Here is a 26,555-nt window from a genome sequence, read left to right on the forward strand (position 1 = left end):
CCTTATATTTGACTGAGTAAATGCCTTTTAGGAGCTGTACCATTTGCTACAGCCACATTACAAGCAGGACCATATGGATCCACTAAAGAACTCATTAACAGCTCACCATAAATTGCCATCTTTATCCCAGTTATCCCCTGAATAGGCAACAATATTCACAAGGTAACAAAAAATAACCAAGTACCCAAGTGTAGAAAGCCCTCCCCACAAAACCCTTCTCCAAATCCAGTAACTGAACAAGAAAGAGATGCAAGGGTAGGCCATGCAGAGGCTCTCTAAGAACAGGGTAGGTGGCAAGGACATTGACTGCTGACAGTTATCATAGCAACAGAGATTTCCAACTGCTGTTTTAAGTAAAAACAGTAATAGTCATTTTAGTTTTGGGAAAATCCTAATGAAGAGAATCATGCCAATGAAAATAAAGCAAACTACAATTAACATTATCCATAAGAGCCAGTTGACTGATTTCTTTGCGTGCTGTTCCAGGCGGTCAGATTCATCCTTCAGCTTCTCAAAGTTCTGGTCTGCCATCCTCAGAGAATGAGAGAGTGTCTGTGGAGCAAGAGAACAAATGTTTTCAAACCCAGATGTGAAAGTTCTGACCACTATTTCTTCCAGCAGAGGAAAGGTTCATCTCCACTACAGAAGCAGACAGGTACTGTCTCCAAGTCTCCCCCCCTCTCATCAAGTTATAGGTAGAGTATTTAACATATTAGCACTTAACCTTTGGGTTAGCCCTTGCACATGCCCTACCTGGTTATCTTGTTTTATCACGTTCTGTGCAGCCAGAGTGTTGTTTTTGAGACTACGAGCCAAACTCAGCATTTCTTCAGCTAATTTCTCCTGCATGTCCTGATGATGCTGTAACATAGCATCCAGCTCCACTGCGGACTGCTTCTCATCAGACACAAGCCCTCTGCAAGAACATAAGGGGAAAGAATTGGGATTTAGACTTCCTTGAGGGTTGATGTCCAAGTGTCCCCAGACTCTGCAACTCTGACAACAAGAGCAGTCAGATCAGCTGCAGTCATTATTTGTTGGTTTCTACCGGCAGCACCCAAATGGAAGCACATCTGGGATTTAAAGGTCATTGGGAAAGCAGTTCCCGAAACACTGAGCATCAGGAATGAGGAATTCTGACTTACTTCCGCTTCCTTATGTTTAACTCCTCAGAATCTGGAGAAAATAGAAAAAGAAATCAATTCGTGTTTTAGCATGTTATAAAGTCCCATGCAATCACAGGCTGAAGAAACAAATTTTCTGTAAGGGATTTTCCAGTGTCCAAACCCTACTTGGCCCTCTGCCCCAGGGAACATGGATTTCAAATACTCACCTGCTGTCCATAGGGAAAAGCCAACGCAGAACATCAAAAGCAGGGTTGAAAGAAGAAAAACCTCAGATGAATCATATCCCTGAGGGCCTGCTTTAAGCCTATGTGCCTCAGTGTTCCCTTTCAGGACATGTTAGGTTGGCCTAGCTCCAATCACTGCAACAGCAGCTACGGAAACTGCAAATTGATTCCTACCAGTTCCCTACGTGAATAATGTGGCTGTGTATTTAGGAGAAATCAAACAACACCTACTCTAAGCTCCTAAAATCACATGGAATAGCAGCTACAATAAAGACAAATTGTCCTTGCTAATTCTATAATTAGAATGTTCCTTTATGAGTTTCAGAAAAATGGGCTCGTACAAGGCCCTGCTACTACAGAAATAACAAAACTTGGGCTTTCATCTGTCAGGGGTTGTAGTTTAGTCTGGTTTTAAAATCTGCTATCTTGAATTAAGCCACTAAATTAAAACTACATTTTGGCCAATCTCCAATATGTGACCCTCTTCTTTCCCTCCTTGTAACACTCAGGTTAACTAAAGCTAGAGAAATCAACTGATTATACTTACCATCTATAGCCAAGGGGTCCTCGGAGGCAAAAAGAGAAACAAAACAGAGTATTATGAAGGGCCAGTGATAACGGACAGTCCTCCAGGCCTAGCATGGTGCCTGTGCCCAGTATTTAAACTATCCAAACCAGAAAAAGGCGACTCCCCACCCAGCCTGGGGCACATCTCAGACACAGCCCCCAAAGGCAGCAGAACGCAACAAGAGACGCTCTAAAGCAGCAGCAGCACCCAAACATACTGTACCAAGCAGCTCACTCCTCATTTTGCCTGTGCAACGAGCCTTTGTTTGCAGGTGAACTGTTTTGGTAGCTGGGGTTCTCTCTTTCGTTGTTGTGGGGGTGCGGCCAGGGGCCAGGAACTGATTTGCCAGGGCCTTTTCAGTTGAGGAAGGCTGCGATAGGAAGAAGCAAGGAGAAGTCAATGAATAGCACATTCTGTAGGATGAAGCCAATGGGGGGGGATGACCACAAGGATGTGGGGAGCCCTTCTCAGCTGCTGCCCATAATGAGCTCTGCCTGGACCTGCACTAACTGCAGCACAGCTTGTTGGCACCCCAGAGCCTTCCTGATGCACGTGGTACCATCCAAAGCAGGGGTCTGGCCACAGGGACAGTACCTGCCCCTGCATCACACACCAAAGAGGTGAGACGGAGGTAGGGAAGATGTACTTTGCTTTCGAAGAGGAGGAAACAAGTTTCTCCTCTCATACCACAGCTCCTTTCTAACTAAAGGCTGAATCCAACCTATTCATTCACGTTTTCACAAGGACTGCCCGCAAAGATTTTATTAAGAGTTACTTTGAAACGCAAAGTAAAGGCAACAGGGTAACCATAAACAGAGAAGACAGGTTTTTACAAGCCAAACTAGTTGATCTTACCAATTTTTCAGCTTCTAAAAGCCCCTTCAGGAAGTCCACTTTACGAGAGTATTCATTCAGCAGCTCTGGGGCTGGCTTGCTATCAGCAATGAAAACAGTCACATGAAAACCCTACGTTATCAGGATTTCCTGTCGTCCAGGCTACTTTCCCAATAAAATCAATGGAAGAAAAGCCCCTATAAGTGGCTCTTAAAGAAGCGGTTTTAATAACGAGCCCGCAAGAGAGCCTCCCCCTCCCCGACCGCTTCAGAGCGCGGCTCACCTGCTCTGCTGCTTCAGCTCCCGGAGCATGTCCTCAAGAGCAGCCACATACTGAGGAAGGAGAGAGCTTTTAAGCGACGACATTAAGGCGAAACATTCTGTCTGACAGGGGCTGCCAGGGCTGAGAGCGAGCCCGCGCTTTCATCCCTCCATAGCGCTCACTGCCTCAGTCTATTCCGAGGAGCCGAACCGACCCCCCCCCGCCCCGGGTCCCACCTCACCTTCTCCAGCCGCCACTCCTCGGGGTCCCGCCGCTCCGCCGCCAGCGCCTCGCACCGGCTCAGGAGCCGCATCAGGTTCAGCTCCAGCCGCGTCGCCGCCATCGCGAACGGCCGCTACCGGAAGCGGCTTCAGGGCCACTTCCAGGCGGCGGGCGCCATTTTGGGGCGGGGCACGGGCAGCGCTGGGCGGGCTCTCAGCACCCTCCCAGGGAAGAGCTTCTGCCTCAGAGCTCATCTCAGTCTCCCCTCTGGCAGGTTCAAGCCATTCCCCTTGGCCTGTCCCTACATCCCTTGTCCAAAGCCCCCCTCCAGGTTTCCTGCAGCCCCTTCAGGCACTGGAGCTGCTCTCAGGTCTCCCCTTCAGGAGCCTTCTCTTCTCCAGGCTGCCCCAGCCCAGCTCTCTCAGCCTGGCTCCAGAGCAGAGCTGCTCCAGCTCCATGGCCTCCTCTGGCCTCACTCCAACAGCTCCACGTCCCTCTTGTGCTGCTGCCCCAGAGCTGGACCAGGGCTGCAGGGGGTTCTCCCCAGAGCGCAGCGGATGGGCAGGATCCCCTCCCAGTGTTGGTTTCTGGGCTCAAGCACACGCTCCTGGCATACGCCAACAGGGAGCAGGGTAGACAGAGCATGGATTTCACAGCAGTGCCATGGAGGCTGGGTGTGGAGCCAAAACACTTTCTGTATGGTGGCACCTTGCCCTCCGGGGCTGCGCTGCACAGATGCACTTCAGAGCCTCCTTCAGAAGAGATGGTTCATCAGATGAGACAGACATCAATAACCTAACACGTGTACTTTTAAAAGTGCAATGTATTAATAAACGTTTTTATATAGTTTGGTCTCAGTTAAGACTATTACAACATGAACAGTTCTGTAAACCACACAGAAAGTTGTCATAAAACCATACAAAATCAAGGCAACACACACTGACCCACACTCACTGTTGGTCCCATTGGAGTCCGTCGTAAGGCAAATGGAAACAGGCACAGCAGCAGAGTCAAGGGACTTTTGCTCTACACTCAACCCATGTATTTTACTCACCGGTTCTACTTTCACTGCAGGGTTTTAACTTAAAAGTGAGGAGTATTCTTTTGAAACAACCTTGTTTAACCCTCACAGTACTGTCTATTTCCAGGCCACCTTCCCAGCAGCCATGCAAAACAAGGTCACAGCCTCCAAAGGGTTAAAGCCAAGGCTGCAGTCGACTTCAAAGAAGCCCAGAGAGCATCTTTCACTTTTCTATACAGGGAGCGTGAGAGTACGGGTCCGAAAACCTCCGTTTGACTTTCGCTGTTGGTTCGTAGTCATCCAAGAGTTCCTGAGCGTGGGCCACGGCAGACCCTTGTGCAATGTACACCGAGTGGATTTGATCAGTTCGCCTCGCTGGCTGCTCCCTTCGTCTCACCGGTAGCTGAGGCTCTTCGTTAGCTGAAATCCTGCCCTGGGATTCTGTACACTTGAAAAGGCCGGGAGGGAGCTTTATATTTGCCGTTGGTATGACTGGAGTTCGACGGGGCACTTTAAGCCTGGACAGTGTTAAAGATGATCTGTGTCTTGAAGGCAGGGATGCAGAGGGAGAACGTGAAGAGGTTTGCAAAAGAGAAGGCACTTTGCAAATGTCTTTGGCAGGATTACCGGAGCTCTGAGTATGGCAGCGTAATCCAGTAACTGCTTTAAGGAAACAGAATCCTTTAGATACTGAAAGCATGTAACTTGATGCAAGCAATCGTGACCAGATAGCATCTGGTCACCTGGCTTCATGTGGTGAAAGATGGAGAATAAAAAAAGCACACACTACCTTAATACTGACCTTCGGTATCCATCCGTCCTGCTCGATCTTCAAGCAGGCTCTCTGTGCTCGCTGAGGTCTCAGAGTCTACATTCTCCTCATCAGAGCCTCGCTGATCGAGCTCGGGTAACCGGTAAGTTATATCTTCCCTGCATCAAAACAGAGATTGTAGCGCTCTAAAGACAGTGTTCTCTGATATGAGTGACTTTGTGCAGCTCATGCTCAGAGGTAAAGCTGCCAGCATGCAGTCATTACGTATTAATTCTCATGGGTTTTCCTCTCAGCTAGTGCTTTGTACTTTCCTTTTCCCCTTCATAAAGGCCTATAGAACAAAATTCACTGGATCATTTGGGACAAAAGGTATCCTACTTTACTACCTGTATTACCTCCAAGTGCACAGGGCATGCTCTGCAGAGATAAAGGGTCACTTACTTTTCTTCTTTTATTGACTGTATGCGATCGATGAGAATCTCCTTTTCCCGGTTATCTGCTTCAGAAACGTCCTCCTCTTCATGCAATGAGTCCAGTTCCGAGTTGCCACTGTCACTGCCTTTGACCTGTGAGCTTTTACTCTGCAAGACAAATTTACATGTAACACTTCTCATAAGTCATAAGAAGCTATACAAGTCTGGACTGTCTACTAGTTGCAAGGTGGAAAACAAATGAGTAGCCCAAATGAAAGGCTGATGGAATTGATGGAGAGTTGTTAGTTATCCATACAGATGCCTCAAAAAGCAACAGAAATTTTCCTATTCACTGGATTCCTGGGGGGTTGTTCTCTTTAAGCACAGCAATTTGATTTGCCAGCCTCAGATTAGTTTTAGTAGACACTTACAAGTAATATTATTACATTGAATACATGTTACATTCAGAATGTCTATGACAGAACAGGTCAGCAGCCCTGCATGCAGGCTGGGGAGAAAGTGGCACCAATACATGCAGTCTTGATTGTTCAAGAGTATTTAAAACCAAGTGACAACATATGTAGTAAGTATTTTAGTCATGCAGTAGTACCATATGGAAAAAAACCACCCCAACACATGCATTCTTAACACAGGCAATGTACATACCAGCATCCCCTCATAAGGGGAAGAAAACCCAAGTTTTACAGGCCAGAGCTAGGGAGAGATCAAGACCAAATTCACTATATGAAGCTTCTGATCAGACTTTGGTTTGGTTTAAATCAATACAACAAAACCAAAAGAACACACATATCTGCCCTATTAAAACACAGCATATTTTTGTCCACTACCCGCCTCTGGAGTGAAGGATCTCCTTTGCCATGTAAAAGGCTCAGCAATCTTAGTTCGACTGAGTGATGTTGACCACAAGAGTGGATCCCCACCCCTGCACCCTTCATTTACCAAGCAGACTACAATGCAGCTGTATATTTAGCTGGACTTATTGGGTAAGTCCAAATCCACTTTTTCTTGCAATTGATCTTTGACTTACTGAATGGGAGGGCCAGAACAACTAACATATCCCTTCCCAAGAAACTGGCGAGATGCTTTCTGCTGGATGGCGTGGCTTGGTGGTTTGTTTCAACACTTACCATGTTCTGCCGAAGCAAGGAGAGGCGTCGAAAAGCAATGCTCTCGGCTGCTTCCAGCTGATTGATTTCATCCATTTTTATCTTGTACTTCCTTATCTGTTCCTTTATGAGCATCTCTACACACCTGGAGAAAAGGGCAAGAGTTTATTGAGCAGCCTCTTTTCTTTAAAGGCTCTGGAGACAATGACAGTGGGATGAGATACCTCTCCAGGCTTGGGGATGTTTGCCATACATGCACATGGATGACATGCAGTCAAAATGTCCCAATGGCATGGGAACAAGTTGAACAGACCAACACATAAAGTAAAACAGGACAGACTGTTGAAGACCCTGCTATATGTTCTTCCTGGGATAACCAGAGCCTCTCATGCTGACTGTACACCACAATGGTAAGTAAACAGATATTACCATGGCTGCTAACTGCTTCTTCTGCCCATCTTCCCTGTGCTGCCACAGAGTGGTGGATACAGAATGACCCTGCAACTGTCCTTTTCCACCTCTGTGGCCCCATGGGTCAGGAAGAAGTTACAAAAAGCTGCAGTTTTTCAAACTTTATTTCATTGGAGACAGACACAAGGCCAGCCATGCAGTGAGGATGGCAAGGAGCATTCAGAGAGCCAGAGCTGCTGGAGGGTGAGAGGAGATCAAAGAGGCTCAAGGACTGAACCTTCTTCAATTCAAGGAACAACACAGAAGAAACAATCAGGGGTTTCCAAATATGCAGGAGGCAGTTTAATTCTATATCCTACTGTTTATTATGGCTTGTATCTCAGAAAATACGTATGATTAGTGTACAATCCCCACAAAAGATTATCTTGATGTAAAATACAAACCTGCTGTTTAAGACTTAAGTCATCCTACTTTATCCCTTGTAAACTTGAGACAGGTGGAATGACTTGGAGAAGGGTGTATAAATGGACAGCACTATCAGAGCCAGAATTTAGCAACTCTTAACCCAAAGTTTCTCAGCTTGATATGAATAAGCTTCCTTATTCATATCAATGGCCTTCCATCATATTTCAAAACACTACTTTGCAGCAGGCTGCTAAAACTTACATGGTTGTTTTTGAAACATCTTTCATGCTGGTTAAAGGGTCAGAGGTATCAGGACAACGCAAAAGGCACGGAGCAAAAACAATGGCCAAGGCATTGGGTGACATCCGGTTGACATCTTCTATCAAAGCCACTCTGAAAGTCAATGTTTAGGGGAAAACCAAAACAAAACAGATTTTAAGTGAACCTTGCTAGGATAGAAGCAAACTGATCAAACTTTGCCAGACTTCCCAAACAACATGTATGGAAATCTGTGGGGTACTAAGTACATAGAGCAGTCCAAAGAAGTTTCAACATTAATTCACACCTAGGTATTCAAAGTCTCATACCTCCAAGAAAGGAACAGGAGCCATCCAGGCTAAGCTAATCTGGTAACCTCTTAAAGCAACTCTGGTGATTTAATGCCTCCTCCTTAAAAATCCCTTGTCTCTCTGTTCAGAAGACCACCTCAAGTTCCTTGGATAAGAGCAGCCCCTTTACCAGTACCACTTATCCCTGCTCCTAAAACTACTGTTTGTGCAAGTATTTATAATCCTTATGCAGTCCCTACCAAGTACACTGACATCCTTGGTTCACTGTGTACTCATCTGTATAAATCCTGGTGTTCAGGAAAGACTCACCTAGGCTTTCAGATCTACCTTGTCTTCAAATTTGTTCTTACCTAATTTGATACAAATACACCAGATGGTAGAAGTAAGCACAACTATCAACTTCAATTCTTTCAGTTCTAGACCAGCAGCACAATCACTACACTGACACTTTGGCATTTAAGGTTCTAGGAAGCTTCCAAGAGGGACTCAAAAACATCTCATGGAGTTTCTCTCCAAATGAAGTGATTAAATTCATTACTTGACCAGATGGAAGATGAGTCGCTCCAAGGTATTATGATTTGCTTGTGGAAGCTGTTCAAGGACACTGTAAATGGCACTGAGTTGCTCCTGCTTTTCTGGGAGTTCTGCACAAGGGGAGAAAGCACAAGATGATAATTGCTGTGCAACGCCAGTGAGAGGCACTTACTGACATTGTCTCAAACAAAAGAGATTAAATTCTTAGAGGTCACACTGCCATGTCATTGTTATAACTGGATATTAAAGTAACCCTCATGGCACTGCAATTTTCCTGCTCTTTCAGAGCTGCTGTGGCGAGCAATCGTCAAGTGACACATCAACACCTCCAACACTATTTAGAATACCTCAATGAGGAGAAATCCCCTGAAAAGTGTTCTAAGTAAGATGTCTAAAATCATTGCTGCAAATACACTGTAAGGAAGCTTTTTCACCAGCATGAGCACCTTAAGAGCTTATTTTCCACGGGCAAAGAGAAAACACTGCTTTGAACAGTTCTAAGACCTACCTACAGCTCGAAGAAAGTCATTGTACTGGGCAGATGTCATCAGGGGATCTGGTAACTCCCGGAGCCATTGCTTAAGGACGCCCGTGATAGTGTGAATAGGGTAATTCTCCAGTTTCACTGAGTTTGGATCTGAAAAGGAAAGGTTTTATTTAGAGCAGTTCATTCCTCTGATGTACAGAATGGGAACCACAAAGTAGTAAGATTAGAAATAGTCAGATCTCCTGGTCAAAGAATCCAAGTGGCAATTTGGAAGCAGAAAAACCAGTCTGCTGACAGTGATTTATATGTATTAAGCAGCTTTTCCCATCCAAATGGCAGGGAAAACTGCAAGGAAGTCAAAAGGGCAGACAACATTGCCTGACCTGCTTGCAGCAACTGTTTCAGCTCCTTCATTCGATTTGCTGATCCTGATTTCCTGTAAATGCCTTCCGTGTAGAGGCCGTGCATCTCCACGTACTCCAGCAACTTCTCCATGACAATGGGGACTGAATTTCTCTCACTGGTCAGGGAACTCACACACACTCCAAAATGTCGTGGTTCTGTGTCCTGTTCGTTCTGGAATTGATACAGGTCAAGCACTGTGAATACCTGTTCCCAAGCTAGAAAATTCCATTGCTTCATGCTATAATTAGCTTACGCTTCCAGAAACAAAAACCGAGTGTTTTATCCTAGCTGGCTACAAGCCTTTGATCACAAGGCAGATTTCCTGAGCTGCAGCAATGAAGAAGCACTGTAGTACACACAGAAGGATTTCTTTAACAGTTTTGTCCAACACAGCACACACACTCAAGGCAGAAGTTCCCAAATTAGCTCAAGTATCACCTTTAGAAGAGTGTTCTGTTTCTGCAGCTGCAGGGCCTGCCTCTATGTGCAGACAGAGAAGGGAACTGTTGAAGCAATTTTTAGTCAGTGCCTGAACATTCACTGCTCATTTTCCGAGTTAAAAAAGGCAGCATTTTGCGTGTATCACTTCTGGTATCACAGTTCCACATCCCAGATCTACAGTTCTTACCTTTTTTCCACAGGATGTACAGCTGCTCTGGATTTTGGACATGCATTTCTTGTGACAAGTCAACTTGCAAGCTAGAGGAAGAAGCAATTGTTACAAGCCTTCCAAATCACATCAGAGTATCTTGTCTTACTCACTTACTATATAAACTGCATCTACTGCTCACTCATCTATACCAGGCAGTTACAAACAATCTGCACATCCTGGCAACTAAGTGGCACAAATGAGGGGTTTCAACTTACCACTGCAGAGGCAGGCCTTTTCCATGGGCCAGATGTAGGATGAGCAGTGCTCACACGATTGCCGTATGTTCACTTGGTAGTTTGTGAATACGTGGCCACAGTGTTCCACAATCTGGTGGGAGACAGGAAGGAACTCATGGACTTCTTGGCCTTTTTAAATTATTATTCTTCATTTTAATCTTTCCTAACTTATATTTTCCACCATTATTTTACAATTACAGCTGATGGCTTTGACTTGAAAGCTACTTTTCACTCTGTCTTATGGCAATTGGGTTTGTTGGATTATTTTGTGATTGATTTCCTGCCTTGGTTAAGTGTAGTATCTTCATCAGTGCAATACCACAGTATCAGCTATAGCTCATTATTAAGATTTAGTAATGTTTTCCTTTAAACAGTTCAGAGACTGAGAAAGCCAGTAGGTTCAAAGAAATGCTATGGACAAGGAAGGAAATGCTCAAGTAGCACCTGTTATTGCTCGAGCAAGATCTCCGATTTATGGAAACCAGTTTTGCATTATGTCACATATTTATAAAAAGAGGTGAGTAATTTAGCATGCAGAATAAAGAGAACTTCAGTACAACATCAAGCTCTTCCAAGAGTGTTTTCCTCTGTTCTGAGTGCAGCTGAGGCCTTAGATTATTACAGACAGAAAGTACTCACTGCACGGTCTTGTTTTCGTTTCTTCTTCTGGGCCTTGGTTTGCTGCAGTGGAACACAGAGCTGGCATTAGCCTTTGAAATTCATACATTCCATTCCTACTTTTTCCTATTCAGTTTCCCAGACGCTACTTCACCTCCAGATATTTGAGACACTATACATAGACATATGTATATAAATACATACTTATATACTGCAGCTTGGTATGAGGGCTGTCTGAGCCCAGTGTCAGCTTCCTAAAAATCACCTGAGCTCATTGCATGATGACAAAGCAACTCCATCCCTAAAACCTTCAGGGAACTCCTAACTTTTCAAAGAAAATGCACAAACACTTTAAGATTCTGGAAATATTAAGACTAAATCAAATAATGAACAATTCCAAGAGGTGTATCAGCATTCAGAATGCGTTATACACATGATTTGCGTATGGAAGGTGTTTCCCAATTAATGAAGAATGCTATGGAAAAGGCTTCTGAGGTCCCACATGTTCCTTATCCTAGGATAGGATTTAATCATCCCATAAGCCAGTAACAGAAAGTTTTATACCTTGGGCTGCTCAGATTCTTCTTTTTTGTTATATCCTCTGATGAATTCATCCAGAAGGGACTGGAAAAGATTCAAAACTAGCTTGACTTCTTTCTCTTCCCTTTTTTTGGCCAGATTTGTAACTAGAAGCTGGTAATTCTCCATTAGATCTTTGTAGCCAACATGGATTTGCCCATTCTAGAGAAGGAAAACAATGTTATTCAGAAGACAGTCTTCTTTTTGGATACCATTGAGGAGGTTTCATAATTAATGTGTCTAAGCTCACAATGAAAAGATAACAGCCCATGACAGAAACACACTTCCCTACTACACTGCAGAAAGGCATTTGGCTGAGACAAGGCAGTGTTGGAAGAATATTGGAAAAGCTGTTGGCACCTCTCCTTGGTGTTTAAAGACAGCAATATTAAGAGGCTGAAGACAGTAAAATCCATCCTTCTCTGAAAATAAGTTACAGTGAATGTGAAAAGGGAAACAAAACAGTCTACAGATTACAGCAGAACTGTGAAATGTTCAAGTCTTAACACTCGGCTTTGAATTCTATGCTAAGAATTGCTGAGTTGCTTTGTTACAGAGCTGTAGGTCAAGCATTTCAACTGCACACAACTCATTTATTTCCTACCAACTTTTCACTTTACTGGGGCTTGCTACTTACAGGAGCAGAATACATGGTCTTGATGTTTCCTCGAAACTTCTCTGTGGCTTCAAAAAACAAGCATTCAACACCAGACTTCTGGGAGCGCAAGTCATTGATCTGGAAGGCAAATACACCTGCATCAAATTTCATTCAAACAGGAACATCCAACCAGTGTTAAGCTTCAGTTGCTGGGCTTAGTCATGCATGGCCAGTCCTGTTATTTACAACAACATTTCTTAATGCACTGTGATATGGTACAAAACAGGAGAGTCGGGTGTCTAGGCTCTAGAGAGCTCCATTTCCTTACAGCTTGTGCCTTTTTTAATTCAAGTTTTGCTGCCCACTTGTTTGCAAACAAACTAAGAAGTAACATGAATGGTGTGAGTAATGTAATATTAAGAGACTTGAAGGAAGGGCCTTAATACCGACCTACTTCAGTCAAGCTATCAAATCAATTCCCTTTTGCTTTAAATCCTAACATACAGAAAAGTAGTCTTTAGAATTCCACACAAACAGAGACTTGAATTTTTACCTTATTTAGGAGGAACTCATCCAGATGTTTCAGTTCATTGGCATTTGCAATCTCACGGACCATGGAAGCTCGCCAGTTCTGAGATACACTGGAGATCTTGCTGATCTTTATAGTACGGTTCTTCTTTGTCTTACTGCTCTCTTTCAAATGGCGCTCCCCTGCCTGGGGGCGACTGGGCTGCGCTGAAGAAGCTGGGAAAGACATTAGGTTGTACATGAAAGCAGGATGGTTGAATTCTGCAGTATTTGCTTCCTCAGTAGCCATGCAAAACATCACAGAAAAGTTTGTACTAGCAAGCTGAGAATTAAGTCACGCAAACTCACCTTCTGAAGCTTTCTGTGTCCCTCCTGTTTCTGCAAAGAGGACACAAGACACAAGGGAGAGGCCTTCTTCATCAATCACATCAGGACTCTCCTTTGGAATTTTCTTGTCTGGCTTTTTGCCCAGAAGTCTACGCAAAGGACTTTTAAAAGCAGACCTGTACGCAAAAGCAGATATGAGTTTGTCACATTAGTAATGGAAGCTGGCTCTGCTACGAGAAAAGGTTCTTTTAACAGCAACCCATAACAGGATTAACCTTCACTGTGATTATTACTCTAAGATCCAACCTAGAGAAAACAGAGCAGCACAAATAAAATGGAAAGACAGTCTGAACGAACACGTGGATATTCTGGTATCTACCAGATTAGAGCACTATCTTCAACATACAACAAGACAACAGAGCACACATCCAAGACATCATTTCTGGCACACAAAGCTCCCAAGTTGCAGAATGCCAGACACAGGAGCAGGCCAGAGAAACAGCATTACATGCTTGCTGAGTTCTTCAGCTTCTCTCCTGGGTGTCTGATTTCTCAACCTGGATGACAGCACACTAACAAACCTTTGATCTCAGCTGGATGGTGGTTCTAAGGTTAACAAGAAACAGTTCAAAAGACAAGCACCCACCAGAGGAGAAATCTCCTCTTTTCAGTTTCCTAAAGGCAGGTCACTCACACACACAATACATACTTGGCATCTATTTGCTGACTTGCTGGCTGCATGGAACTGGCTGTGTCCAAGCTAGACAAGAGGTCACCGGGCCTCTTTTGCACAGGATATTTCTTGTTGCCTTTTTCTTCTTCTACTGCATCTGGTGATTGCTACAGTAGAGAGAAAGAGTCAACAAACTACATATTGAGTGAAAGAGATTCTTTAAATGGTTTTAAGAAATAGATTGGTGGAAAAAAGCTTGCTTCATCAAGACAAAACCCTTTATCCAATAGATATTTGCTTACTAATGTAAGAGCCAAGTATATATAACACTTTGATCAAAGTTACTACAAATTATGTTTTCAAATTGTTGTATAGTATTTGCTAATGCATTATTCTTCTGTGGATGTCAAGTCAAAAAACTATGACTTGACAGGAACACAGGCATCACTGGAGCCAGGTATTCACAAACCTTTAATACCTGTAAACAAGAATAATTAAGTATAAATATGCACAACAGCATCAGTACCTGACTCATGATAACACACTGGGCCAGTATTGAAAGATCACTTAATGAAGATGAATTCCCCTTCTTTCTGCAATGGTAGAAGAATTCTGTTTCAGAATACATGTTTTATAGAAATCTGTAGCTTCTTCATATTTATCACATTTAAATACCCACATCTCAATGTTACATCTAAGAAATAATCCGGATCAACTCTTCAACTCAGTTTGAAATGCTAAATGTACTGGAGAAATAAAGCAAATAATGGGTATGTCAGATTTCCTGACACATTGGAGGGATGATGCTTGTAAACTGCAAGTCACTACAACTTTGTTTCCAGTGAACAAAACACATATGGAAACAAACTCCAGACACTACTTTAAAGCCCCAACTCTCCATTTGAATTCAGCAAGACAGGCTTTGCATCTTTCAGTAGCTTCTGAAAACATTCTACCCATACAAATTCAACTGCAAGACTGATGACTGGGAGCCAAGAGAAAGAGCAGTTGTTCATAGCTATATTTTCTCTCACCACATGGCCAGACAGACAGGCTCTCAGGAGCCCTCCATCTATTTTCTAACATTAAAGGTATCTGTTTTCTGACAAAGTCAAATAATTAGGAAGCTGCCCTTACTCTAACTGATCCTGAGGAGACTTATCCACACGCGTTCTTTCATCCAAAGACTGACTCAGCATATCATTATGACCAGCATCTGATTGTCTCTTTCCTTTCCACTTCTCTCTCTTGTACTTTAGCTTCCCTGGGTCATCCACGTATCTCTGAATTGGGGAAGAAGTAGGACTATCCAGATCTTTGGCTGCCTTCTTAACAAGACGTTTGTTTTTATCTGCCCAGCATTCAGATGGAGTTTGAAAGCTCCCAGTAGCAGATAGGGTATTCTGAAGATTCAGTGCAAGATTTTTCGGTCTTTCAGGGCAGTTAAAGCTTTGGCTGCCTTTTATCTGGTTATTTTGATTCCCTTGTGTTTTCATTCTATCAACTGTCATATCTACTTCTGATACAGGTGGTTGCTCAGGGATAGAACTACTTTCTTTTAGCTCGCTTGACAGTGCCATATCTGAAGTAACTTTTTCTTCAATTGGATTTCTCTCTCCCTCCCTGCTTCCTTGAAGAACAGGATCTTCTGCTGTGGATTTCTCTTGCACTGGAACAGTTCCCAGGGACTCTTCAGAAGAGGTCTGTTCCTCGTGGCACAGTGAAGATGGTCCTTCGAGGGAAAGCAAGACATGTTTATTCTGTAACTCGTTATGTTCCAGCCCCCTCTGCCGGCGAGATTCCCGTTTCTCCCGGCTGTTTGTTACTTTCTCAGAGGCCTCTGTCATGTTCTTCTGGGGCAATGTGGCTTTTTCAGATGAGCTTTCAGATTGCTCATTTGGAGTTTGATCTCCATCCCCAACAGCTTGATCCAGCTCTGATCTGTGTGTCTCAGGCAACTCATCTGTGGATGGCTCACTGTGCTCATCCTTGCTCAGATCGTCTTGACCTTCCGGTGTTTTTCCCTGCTTTTCTTCAGCTTTCTGCTTTTCTAGAGCCATTTTCTGAAATCTGTTAAGAATTTGCAAGGTAAAACCACAAATATGTTAATGCCCAGGGGTTAAAAAAAGTACCCAACTGTTTAAATTCAGCCTCAACAGCAATACTGGCCACAAAGTACAAACACACTTACAGTCCCAGTAGGACTGCATGGAGGTCTGCTTGTTAGGACTCGCATGCATCAGTGCAACTCAGCTGAATCACGCTTGAGTATGAAGCACTGAACCAGCTTCCACACAGCACCAGCCATTTGATACTGACTGCAGCATCACAGGGTAATAGCTCTATTTGTTTACTAAGTAAATATATATCACACAGAAACTGAGCTTGGCAGGTGAAGCCAAGTAGCACAGCAGTTAAAAGGCATGTTTTCGTATCAGATTGCTCCTCTTCCTTTACCTCTTACGTTGTAGATGCCCTCTGACCATGGCCTGGAGGAGACAAATCCTCCTCTTCTGCTGAAGGTAGCATTTTCGCTCCCTGTATCTTCGCCACACTGACTGAATATAAATGGCAGCATTATTCCTCTGCAGTGCCATCCTAACACATCGGGAACGCCAGCAAGCCTAAGGAAAGAGACTTCTAAAGTAAGGGAGAGGTGCTCAAAGGGTGGCTGTTATTTGAGCGTGTTGGTTGGTTTCTTAGGCAAAGGTGATGCATGGTTCTCAGGTACCTGTAAAACAACGGCTGCCTGTCGTGTTCGGAGAAAGCGTCTCCTTTCTAAAACCATCCTGAGCCAGCTCTGAAGGAGGATGATTTTCCTGATCACTTCCTTGTGTAGTGTATCCTGTAGTCTCTGCCGTTCAGCCTCTTTCATGAAAACCTGCTCAGTTGAAGTTCATCAATAAACAGTTAACAAGAGCCTTGCACCCCCACTGGAAGTTACTCTGCATGCTAAATAATGGCTAATGAGAATGCTACTGAACTAAGTTTTATCACCTGACAACACACCTCAAAAGTCCTTTTGTTTTATCAAATCTCAGTGTTTAGATTCTTAAACATACAACTGTACCTGCAGCCTTCAAATCACAGAACCCTTCTAAATTAAATGCCAATAGCAGCAATTTCCCTAAAGTAACACCCATATAATACAGAATTGTACTGTATTGCAAGATGACAGGCTGGCATCAAAACCAAGGAGGCAACTCCTAATGTCTGCAAGAGTTAAAAAACCCTAATTTAAATGCAAAATGCAAAGAGCAACACCCATAAATGAACTGCACTAAACTCTGCCATGTACATCAGGATTTCTTACTGGCTTAAAGGAATTTTCACAGACCTTGGTCTTCCCTATTTGATAGTAGTTTTCATCCAGTTTTAGTTTATTCAAATAAACACCAATGTCTTCCTTAGAGGCTTTGGCATTTTTGGGCAGTAACACCTGAAACTGGTCTATGAATTCCTGTGAAAAGCAGCGACAGGAAGAGATCAAAGTTAGAAAGCAACGCACAAGTTTTAGCTTTATTTTAGAAATCTAGATGACATGTAAGCTGTCTGGGTTTGAAAGTATTTATTTCTCCCTCCAAATTGAGCTACTTTTTCTTCCCCTGTAAATCATAGGCTTCATTCAGCCTCCAGTTAAAGATCACCCATATGTGATCTATAAAGTTAATTTACAGAAAACTAATTCACATATGGAGACAGTAACGTGCAGCACTGGTTGCCTGTAATTGCTTATAACAGCACAGTGCTTTCTTTCATTCAACAAAGAGAGCAACTTACTGGTACATGACTCACACAGATTAGACTACAACTTGTTACCATGCAGGCTCTAAAAATTCACTGTGGTTCTGACACAGTTCATCCCAAGTTGTCATGAGCTTCACAGGAAGAGACACAAAAGACCCTGAGGCAATAGATTTCTTTTTCCCCAAACCAGATATTTCTGATAGCATAATCCACTTCCAGTTCCTCACATACCTGGAATGTGTATTTGGCACTGTAGCCAGATCTTCTGATTCTCACAGTTTCTAGCATGCCAGTGTATCTTAACTGTTGAAGCACCAAGCTTTCATCAAAAAGCATCTCTTTCTGAAAAAGATCAGCAGACAACAGCCAGTAAATGCCTGAAGAGTCCTATTTCTGTCCAGTACAGAAAGCCCATTGTGTTTTCACACCCTAGTTACCTTTCACCTTCAAACAGAGTAACAGCAAGCAAGTCAAAAGAGATCTATTACAGGCCTTAGAAGACTTGGGTCCTCAGCAGTCAGCTCAGCTCTTACCTTCTCAGCGTTGGAACGGATGCAGCGGATGAAGAATGGCTCAGCTTTACCCAGTGTCTCCAGTAACTTACTAAGTGAAGTCTGAAATGAAATATTCAGAAACAGTTTTCTTCTCCAGATATCAGCATTTGACAGCAGTACAGCTTCTTCCTCAGAAATAAGGTTGTTTCAGGTCTGACGGCCATACAAAATCCTAGTCACCTACCTGGAACTGTGCACTTATGCTAGGGGGTTTCTTCTTTTTGTGTAAATGCAAGAGGGATTTTGTAGTTCGATCATGCAGAGTCATGCTTACTATGAGCTTCAGAGACTTGGAATCCAGCAAGTTCTAGAAGAAAGTTTTCATAATCAGCAAAGTGCAAATCTCTTAACTGAAGGGGAAATACTTCTGTCCGCATCAAAATGAGTAAGAAGGAAGCCAGCCACCTAGAGCTCCACATTCAATGTCACGTTGCACTTTTATTTCAGACCAAAGCATTTTCTTTCCACTGCTCTATCCCAAGAGTGTAAGGTGGGATTTACAGTGAATTACATCCTTGCTGTGCTTGCCTTCCATGACTTCATTAGAAATACCGTCATGTATTTATGGCACCTCTAGTCCAGTAAACAGATGCCAATTCACACATTTTTCCTGTTCAGCAATTCTTATGAAGGTGAACATTTACCCATCCTTCAGATTGCCAAAAAGGAAGCTTTGGGGGATAAATGATACAACTTTCCTACACTATGAAACACTATGTTTTAGAGTGAGTTCTGTCAATCAAAATGAATGTTCACAATGACAAAAAAAACCCCAAACTCAACAACCAAACCAAACCAAAACCCAAGAGAATTCTACCTTTATGGAATAACTTTACCTTAGGAATGATCTGCTTTTGTTTGATACCTCTACTTTTCCTGTTAAAATATGAAAGATCATTTAAGAAAAACAATACACATGATTTTTGGTTATTACAGCAAGCCAGACATTGGTGCAATTTATAAGGCGAGAGGAAGGATAGAAGCAAATGAGCACAACAGCACCAGGGTGTGTTCATGCACGTCTCGTACAAGTGATCAGTGCAAGAAATGCAAACTGCTTCGCAACAAGAATGACTCTTAAATCAACTTTGTAGGTATTGGGAGCTTTCAAAAGTGAAACATTTTTACTTAAAGCTATTAAATCCTCACTGTTGCATACGCTATTTTGGGGCACATGATTCTACGTAGCTAACTGTCCAGTCATTTGGCTCTCATCATAACACTAAGGCGCTTTCAAATACACAAATACTTGATTCAAAAGTTACTGCTGCTTGCACCAGAACCCCTGTGAAAGTACTTAACTGTTCACAGAAGGACAAAACATGCCCCACTACTTCACTGAGGAATTCTGATAGGTCTGAGATCATCCCCATAGCCTCCTGGGGCACTACACAAACTTCAGGCATAGTTCTCATGCACACACAGACCATAAAGCCCTCAGAAACAAGGCTGTGGTTCACATCTTCTTAATTCTAAGCATGTTACCTCCATGATGTAAGGCATGTTCCAACGCTATGCCACCCAGTTTAATGTTATTTATTACACAATGGACCACAGATTGATTTGCTTACACATACATAGGTGGGCACATGTTGAATTTTAGCCCAAGAACATACACAGCATTAGCATCCTGAATTTCAGGATGCCATTAGTTATAATTTGGGAGAGATTTCATTGTCCAGCGTTTTGCAACAAGAAGCTTGGCATACGTGGGTTTTACAAGAAGTTTACAAGAAAAGTAGACTTAATTTTCAGCTAAGGCAACAAAACAACACATTCTCTATTGCCTTTACATTTTTTAGAAGGCATTCTTTTATTCTTAATCATCTTGTTTAGTGTTTTGCAGTAGACAAGCATCAAACTTGGGACCAGTATATTTTTTATGGACTAAAATAACTGCTTGGTTATTGTTGCACTTTCAAAGCAATACCCAGAGCACCAGAACTCACATGAAGTGGGAGCGGTGTTGAAGTCGGCTGAGTGACCGAAGCAGCTTACAAGGATCATCTCCCTGCCAGGGAAGTCCTTTAATACTTGCGATGATTTGTTCATGCATGTCTCTAAAGTGATTCCCAGCAAAACAAAGATGGCAAACAAGGACACAAGCCATGAGAGAGGGGAGAAAACAAAAAGGAGTTAAAATCCCAAGAGATCCCATCACCAAGTATGCTCCAAACAGTGGCAGGTCAATCCCAGACTACTTTTTCCTAAGCATGAATGATTCTGATGTCAAGTGAGCACTTTATACACTGTCAGCATCCTAAAATTTGATTATCAGGGTCTCATACTAAACTCTTTAATTCTACCTTTTAATGTAAATCCTTGGAATTTACAATTCAGAAAACAGAGGGTACTTAATGAGCAGGGAATCTTTCTGTTAAGCTAAGTAACCTCTTCAGAAAGATACAAGCTTCTTTATAACTAAGCAGTAAATACTTTTAGATACAGATTTGACTACTAAAATGAGGCTGCTTAAGCAGACTCGCATGAGAAAAGCTAAAAACTAGCTATTGTAGGAGTACTTGGTGAAATTTGGGTTTTCATTTTCACTTCAAAACTTATTCACGTGCTTTGCTTTTCAAAGTAAGCCTGGGATGGTCCCTAATGTGTGGCAGAGTCCATCATTTAAGCATGCACCGTGCTTGTGTCGTGTCTTGGCACACAACTTACCTTCTTTACTCTCCAGAGAGGCACAAACCAAAAATAACAGAAGCATAAGAATCACTTCCGATTGTCAGATGCTATCACCATTCTGAGCTGCTTGCTGAGGCAGCAACATTATTACAGAGGGTTGCTTTCTTCCCTTGGTACCTCTGACCATTTTTGAAGGCCAGGACTTTGTTTCAAGCCATCACAAACAGATATGATATGCTATAGCCAATTCTTTCACCCAAATCATATGTTTAGTTGTTAAGTTGCCACAAGTGACAGAGACTGTTCAGGCTGAAGTAATTATGAAGCAGCAGGAAGCCACTGTTTTACGTTACTGCTTCATGGCTTCAGTTTTACACAGAGCGTGCTCAGAAGGTGTCTGCCCAGGAAACGTGCCTCCCTGGCATGTAAGAGCAAGCCTACTTCTTACTTACTTCTTGTTTTCATATATAGAAATGATGTCTTCAAAAGCATTTATATCGAAATCCTCAGAACAATCAAATGAGAAATCAAGCACTGAGCAGCTGTAAAAGGAACATGTATAAAACCTAAACACTCCATAGGAAGGCAAAATACGCCTGTACAGAGCAACATGAGGAGGCAGTTCTGCAGGGCTTGCCCTGCCTCCTAAAGGTTGTGAAAAACATCAATGCTCCTACAAATGCTTCAGGGACACAGACTGGTTGCAGAGGAATACACGATGCTAAAACCAACATATACCATGCACAGACAGGGAACTCAAATACCCAGTGGTAAATGGAACTGGAGCTATGCCACCAACACTTGGAATTGCTGGGTCTTACATTAAATAAGCCAGAGTATTGCTTTTATAGCACTGAAATAAGACAGAAATAAAACTTGCTGTCCTTGTGGAAAGATCAAGTTGACATCTGATACATGAAACTGTGACTTGGCAATTCAGGTTTTTTCCCCTGACAGGGGTTAAGTATTTTTCTCACCGATAGACTTTTTCTACTGGTGTATTTGACCTCTGGAGCTCTCCAAGGGGAATTCCGGGTCCTTGACGTACCACTCCTGTTATGAAATAATCAACAGGTTGGATTTTGACAAAGATATGAGCATAACAGACCAAAAAAACCCCAAATCACCCACTGCAACAAGCACAATAGCTATCCAAGGGCCTGGAATTTGGGTATAGTACTTCGGCTGTTGGGCTAGACTACTTTGTTTCTCAAACTCCCTACTACTAGAAAGCAAATTGCAGCTGCTTCAAAATCAGTCTTTAATCCTGAGTACTCATTTGGAACTTCAGGGAGGACCAAGAAGATCAAAACCAGTGCTAAGACAAGAAGCCATGCTAGAACTACTACTATCTTCCCCAGCTTTTACAAACAGGACTTTAAACTTGGCACAGCCAGCAGGCTGTGCACTTATTGGAGCAGGAAGCCTGAATGATCTCTGATAAGAGTGACCAATCTCTTTAGTGTGTGAATGTTAAGCCATTTTTGAAGTCAGTTTTGCCCTTCGTACCAGTTTTGCCATAAACTAGTTCTGTAAACAAGCACTAGCCAATTGTATGGGATTTGAAAGTGTTTCCACAGCATTTTTCATCCAATACCTGCAGTCTTCTGAGCTCTCTGGCGTCCAGCTTCTGCAAAGACAGCCATTGCTTGAATAGCTGCTCGCAGAACAGCCCAGCGGAACACAGCCACGGGGTCCATTCCGATCAGCTCCCGAACATAAGCGCTGTCACTGCTTCGTAGTAAAGCAACAATATCTGGTCTCATGTAATCCATATTTTTCTCTCTGAAATCCTGCAAAACAGGCACATTGAGCCACAAGCTCTCAGGAAAGCTGTGTTGTGACCCAAAAATATAAATAATCCACTATTCTGAATAGTTCTGACTATAGTGAGCATTATCCCCCAAAGGGTACCAAAAACCCAAACCCAAAGTGCATCTGCGGACACACCTGATACAGTGCAACCCCAGCAAGTTTTCTACACCCTGACAAAAACCATCAGAAAACACGGACTTTTTTGGTTTTTTGGGGCTCATCAGATCTATCACCTACTTTTATCTGGTATTTCACTTTCCCAGCAAAGTGTCGAATAATAAAAGCAGGCTCCATCACTGGGGTTCCAACAAAAAACTTGTTCTCCTCATGCTGCTGTTTGAATTTTGCAAGGAGAGTTTGGTTTGTGGCATGTGGAAAACTAGGAACACAAAACAGAGTAAGTCAGCTATTACATTTACTGAGGTGCAAGGTGACAAACACCTATTGATCCTTGGGGAAAGTATGGTATTGTTCAAGGCCTCTACACTTTAATGGAGACTTACACCCCTGCTTTGAATCTTAGAGGTGGGCCTAATTTCTGGACCAAAGCCAAGCAGCTCCACTCACTGCAGAATATTCTGAGGTTTCAAGTGCGTCAATGCTTCTTCCCACTTCACTAGTCAAGTATGCTTAGCACCACATTAACTATTAACCATATTTGCGACTTAATGTTCCAAAGACTTACAGACATCCATTTTACTTTAACTGGAATGCCATGGTAAAACACAAAGTGAACGTTTCTAAGTTTGCTTGAGCCAAAGTTCAATTTTAGCATCAATTTATATCACCACCATACTGGAGTCATTAAAAACAAACTAGAGCATGGGTAATAGTCACCAAGATGACTCTTTGCTTCCCACAACATTCCTCCCCGTTTTAGAGTGCTGTTTCTGTTCTCTTTCACAGTCCTTCCCTCCTCCCTGCCACACAGTTGTTTTCAGAAGACATTTGTTGCTTACTTGCTTTCTTCATCCAGAAGATAGAAGAGGCCAGTGGGCTTCTTGCTGATTAAGTGAATGCAGGCCACATTATCAGTATAGTCAATATTGTGCCAAGTGATCCCTTCACTCTTATATTCCTCCTGTGTAGCTCAAGAGAAGTCCCTCATCAGTATAGTACCCTGACCTTTCGTGTCTTTTGGTCTAAGCACTTAAAATACATCCTTGGCAAGTTGAATTTGTTAGTTCAGGCAGCAGAAACAAAAACAAGGAAGATTTATAAATAAGAACAGAACAGCAGGAATACTGGGGCAGATCAAAGGTCCATGGAGGCAGGACACTCAACAGCAGATGCTTGGATTCAAACTATTTAACAATCAAAACAGCCAAAAGAATGTTTTGCTGTGCGTTCCCAGCAACCAGCAGTCTACAAACTTGGAGGCAAACATGATGTCTACATCATTAAACCATAGATAGATACATATTGGAGGAATTTAAGTCTATTTTTCTCTTCCATCTTTCTTCCATTATGAGAAACGATGAGTATTTAACAGCAGGTTCCAGAATTGCTAAACTGCACTTTGAGACAAAAGAACAGAAGTTTCAAAAGAGGCAGATCAGCCCCACACAACACCAGCAGCAAAACTTCCCTAAGGAGGCAACGTGTACTGCTTAGGTTCAGAATACTTGGAGCTCTCTTTGAGAAGAGAATATGAAGCTCTTATGCTGAAATGACAATGTATCAAATGCTTGACAGGACAAGCTTCCCATTATGATATGGAACCAAAATATCTGGTGTTCCTAATGCTGCAAATTCCCATTGGAAAAAGAAAATTATAAGGTACTAATGTAAAAAAAAAAGTCAGACAGAAAATTAACTAAGTTTTGTGTTTAACAATAGACAAAGAGCAGCGCTCACTATTCTATACGATGATGATGATAAGAAATGGACTACACAGTCTGCCTAATGACAGGCTGCTCAGTGTGCATGCTGAATTACAGACCCCAAATGCCATTTTCCACACACAAAAAAGCCTTTCTTTAAAAAGATATAGCCATCACTCCTGGGGGCCCTCAGGCTGCAAGAGATACAGGAAGTGGATCATTCAGGGATTAAGCTCCTTTGGAAAAAACAGGGCATTATAAAAAAGAAAACAGTGTCACTATTTATCCTAGTTAGCCTGGATAGCCACTTCTGTCCCGAGTTACAAAACAGGGACCTCAACGTTATGTTTACATACCAAGTTTGCATGTTTGGTCATTTTCTCCTCTTTAAAATGCTTGTTTAAAGTTATCTACATGCTGCTGACAAAATACCAAGGCGCACAGAATGACTTCCTTCTTTCAGCTGAGTGACCTGAGAAGAACCTTTTAGCACAAACCAGACAGAAAAACCCAAGTCTAGTGCAAAAAAACCCCAAACCTCAGGCAAGAAACAGGACCTGTTAGAGCCTGCAGCACTCAACGGGCTCTGTAAGAAGATGATACCATCTGCAAGCAACTAAATCAACATCCTCCAGTAGTATCAGGATTTCAGAACTACTGCCAATATCAGCATTCAGTTGCATCCCTTAAACGCAGTCAGGTCAAAGAGGCAACAAAGATATTTAATAACCAGCAATAAATATTTAATAATTAATTATTAAATATTTAGAAAGTAACAAAAATAAAAGAAACTGTTTCTGGACCATGAAAACAAAACAAAAACCTGGAACAAACACCTCAGCTACAGACTTTCAAAGTTTGCAGTTCCATCTGATTTCAGTCTGCTATCACCTGAAGGTCTTTTTAAGTTTCTTACAGTTATGCAGAAATATCATACTAGCCCTCTGAAGAAAGACCCTGCTGTCATTAGGACATGTAGAGCACTAAATACAGCAAAGCTACAACCTTCAAACAACAATAAGCAGTAACGAAGCGAATTAAAAAGAAGTCTTTTGGAGCTATATTCAAGCAGTTATAAAAATTATGCCTTGTGGTTTTGCATAACTTGTAAGTTTGCATAATATATGATAAAAAACAGGTTTTGTTTCAGCAACTTTTATTTCTTACCTGTTCCAATTTGAAAATGTGCTGATTGAAATAATACTGAAGCTGTTCATTTGCATAATTTATACAGAACTGTTCAAAACTGTTGGTTTCAAAGTCTTCAAATCCAAAAATATCAAGTACACCAATGGACAAACACTAAAAGAAGATGTGGAAACCTAGTTAAGCAATTTGACATGCAGTGACTTCACCCGCAGTTAACCATTATGAAAAGCACTTTCACAGTTACATCTATGGCAGAACCATACGATTAGATACAACCATGGACTTCAGAAGAAACAAAATTTATCCCAGGTATCTGAACACACCATCTATAGCATCGTCTGTTAGCGCCAAGTACACAACTGCCCACAAAGACTGGCTTTTGTGAGAAACTTACTGTAACAGATTCTTCCATGTCCTTCTTATTAAGGAGTGCATGATTAATTCGCAGGACAATCCAATCAAACAAAGCACTGTATAAGGACTTTGCCATTGAATCACGAGCTGTTATTGCCTGCAAGTGAAACAGTGTTCTTGGGTTAAAAAAGCATTTCTAGTTGAGACCAGTATCAACTCAAAGGTTGCAGTCCTAGCAGAGACAAAGAAAACCAACATTTACCTTTAAAGCTAACTTCTGACTTTCCAAATGGCCCTCACTAAATGTGAGGGTGTACCACCTTAGTTTTTTTAATCCAAACATCGTAACTGCAGTTAGTTAAGACCATTCTACTACTGTTCTTTTACTCACCTCATTGAGACTATATGGCAAAATAAGCTTATCGTTAGCAGTCACAGTTTTTCTTTTTGTTAGCACCTCTACTAGAATTTCCCGTTTAACCTTTAAAAATAAGCAAGAACAAGAGTTATTGTCACCTTCAAACGCCCAGTGAGCAATGTGATAGCAACAGTGGACACAGTTTCCTCAGAGAAGCCCAAGCCTTTTGACAACAGCTACATTTATCATTCATCAATAGCTTTACAAGTCCTTCAACATCTTTAGTTATTCTCAGCTTAGATTCATTCAGAAGTTTCCCTATGGTGGCAAAGAACCCATCTCCACTAAATTCATTCCTGCTCAGCTCTATGATAAGCAAGTAAACAAACTCTGTTTCCATGCTATGGGCTATATCCCATCCCTAGTCCCAACAATTTCACCAATTTCATCCATTTCCCCTCCCCATAAGCTTTCTGGAAGTACCATAAACCAGACCTAGATACAGCAAACTAGGCACCAAGATATTCAA

General features: G+C 42.3%; 2 protein-coding genes across 9 annotated transcripts in view; both read right to left on the reverse strand.

Annotated features, from left to right (window-relative positions):
• Positions 1 to 352: 352 nt before the first annotated feature.
• Positions 353 to 3,452, reverse strand: USE1 (unconventional SNARE in the ER 1). 2 transcript variants are annotated; one of them, XM_057406783.1, is made up of 8 exons: positions 3,257 to 3,451; positions 3,037 to 3,086; positions 2,775 to 2,853; positions 2,137 to 2,289; positions 1,899 to 1,917; positions 1,146 to 1,176; positions 754 to 916; positions 353 to 552 (listed from the first exon to the last, which is right to left on the reverse strand). In XM_057406783.1, exons 1-8 carry the CDS (start codon positions 3,356 to 3,358, stop codon positions 370 to 372), a joined length of 780 nt encoding a protein of 259 aa, XP_057262766.1. In that variant the 5' UTR covers positions 3,359 to 3,451; the 3' UTR covers positions 353 to 369. The 2 variants fall into 2 exon arrangements, with proteins under 2 accessions (XP_057262766.1, XP_057262767.1); XM_057406784.1 differs by lacking the exon at positions 1,899 to 1,917 and having other exon boundaries at positions 2,142 to 2,289; positions 3,257 to 3,452.
• A 593-nt stretch (positions 3,453 to 4,045) lies between these two features.
• Positions 4,046 to 26,555, reverse strand: part of MYO9B (myosin IXB) — a 42,025-nt gene continuing 19,515 nt past the window's right edge. Inside the window, exons 8-41 of one of the 7 annotated variants that reach the window (XM_057406762.1) lie at positions 26,060 to 26,149; positions 25,709 to 25,825; positions 25,333 to 25,467; positions 23,302 to 23,423; positions 22,580 to 22,721; positions 22,125 to 22,320; positions 21,505 to 21,580; positions 20,980 to 21,069; positions 18,730 to 18,769; positions 18,078 to 18,200; positions 17,873 to 17,953; positions 17,571 to 17,681; positions 16,930 to 17,052; positions 16,324 to 16,473; positions 16,050 to 16,216; positions 14,730 to 15,662; positions 14,119 to 14,185; positions 13,629 to 13,759; positions 12,941 to 13,095; positions 12,618 to 12,808; positions 12,104 to 12,202; positions 11,452 to 11,628; positions 10,909 to 10,950; positions 10,249 to 10,360; positions 10,010 to 10,080; positions 9,360 to 9,552; positions 8,998 to 9,126; positions 8,494 to 8,599; positions 7,648 to 7,779; positions 6,592 to 6,715; positions 6,110 to 6,157; positions 5,472 to 5,611; positions 5,061 to 5,188; positions 4,046 to 4,921 (exon numbers count right to left, since the gene is read on the reverse strand). In XM_057406762.1, coding sequence (XP_057262745.1) covers positions 4,482 to 4,921; positions 5,061 to 5,188; positions 5,472 to 5,611; positions 6,110 to 6,157; positions 6,592 to 6,715; positions 7,648 to 7,779; positions 8,494 to 8,599; positions 8,998 to 9,126; positions 9,360 to 9,552; positions 10,010 to 10,080; positions 10,249 to 10,360; positions 10,909 to 10,950; positions 11,452 to 11,628; positions 12,104 to 12,202; positions 12,618 to 12,808; positions 12,941 to 13,095; positions 13,629 to 13,759; positions 14,119 to 14,185; positions 14,730 to 15,662; positions 16,050 to 16,216; positions 16,324 to 16,473; positions 16,930 to 17,052; positions 17,571 to 17,681; positions 17,873 to 17,953; positions 18,078 to 18,200; positions 18,730 to 18,769; positions 20,980 to 21,069; positions 21,505 to 21,580; positions 22,125 to 22,320; positions 22,580 to 22,721; positions 23,302 to 23,423; positions 25,333 to 25,467; positions 25,709 to 25,825; positions 26,060 to 26,149 — 5,181 coding nt within the window. In that variant the 3' untranslated portion in view covers positions 4,046 to 4,481. Of the gene's footprint in view, positions 4,922 to 5,048; positions 5,189 to 5,471; positions 5,612 to 6,109; positions 6,158 to 6,591; positions 6,716 to 7,647; positions 7,780 to 8,493; positions 8,600 to 8,997; positions 9,127 to 9,359; positions 9,553 to 10,009; positions 10,081 to 10,248; positions 10,361 to 10,908; positions 10,951 to 11,451; positions 11,629 to 12,103; positions 12,203 to 12,617; positions 12,809 to 12,940; positions 13,096 to 13,628; positions 13,760 to 14,118; positions 14,186 to 14,729; positions 15,663 to 16,049; positions 16,217 to 16,323; positions 16,474 to 16,929; positions 17,053 to 17,570; positions 17,682 to 17,872; positions 17,954 to 18,077; positions 18,201 to 18,729; positions 18,770 to 19,842; positions 19,954 to 20,979; positions 21,070 to 21,504; positions 21,581 to 22,124; positions 22,321 to 22,579; positions 22,722 to 23,301; positions 23,424 to 25,332; positions 25,468 to 25,708; positions 25,826 to 26,059; positions 26,150 to 26,555 lie in introns of all 7 variants that reach the window. The other 6 variants (XM_057406761.1, XM_057406760.1, XM_057406765.1 and 3 more) reach the window with 6 other exon arrangements.

This window comes from Pezoporus wallicus, unplaced genomic scaffold (assembly GCF_028554395.1).
Source record: "Pezoporus wallicus isolate ANWC-B61680 ecotype Strahan unplaced genomic scaffold, APGP_CSIRO_Pwel_v1 contig_10514, whole genome shotgun sequence".
Taxonomy (NCBI): Eukaryota; Metazoa; Chordata; class Aves; order Psittaciformes; family Psittacidae; genus Pezoporus; species Pezoporus wallicus.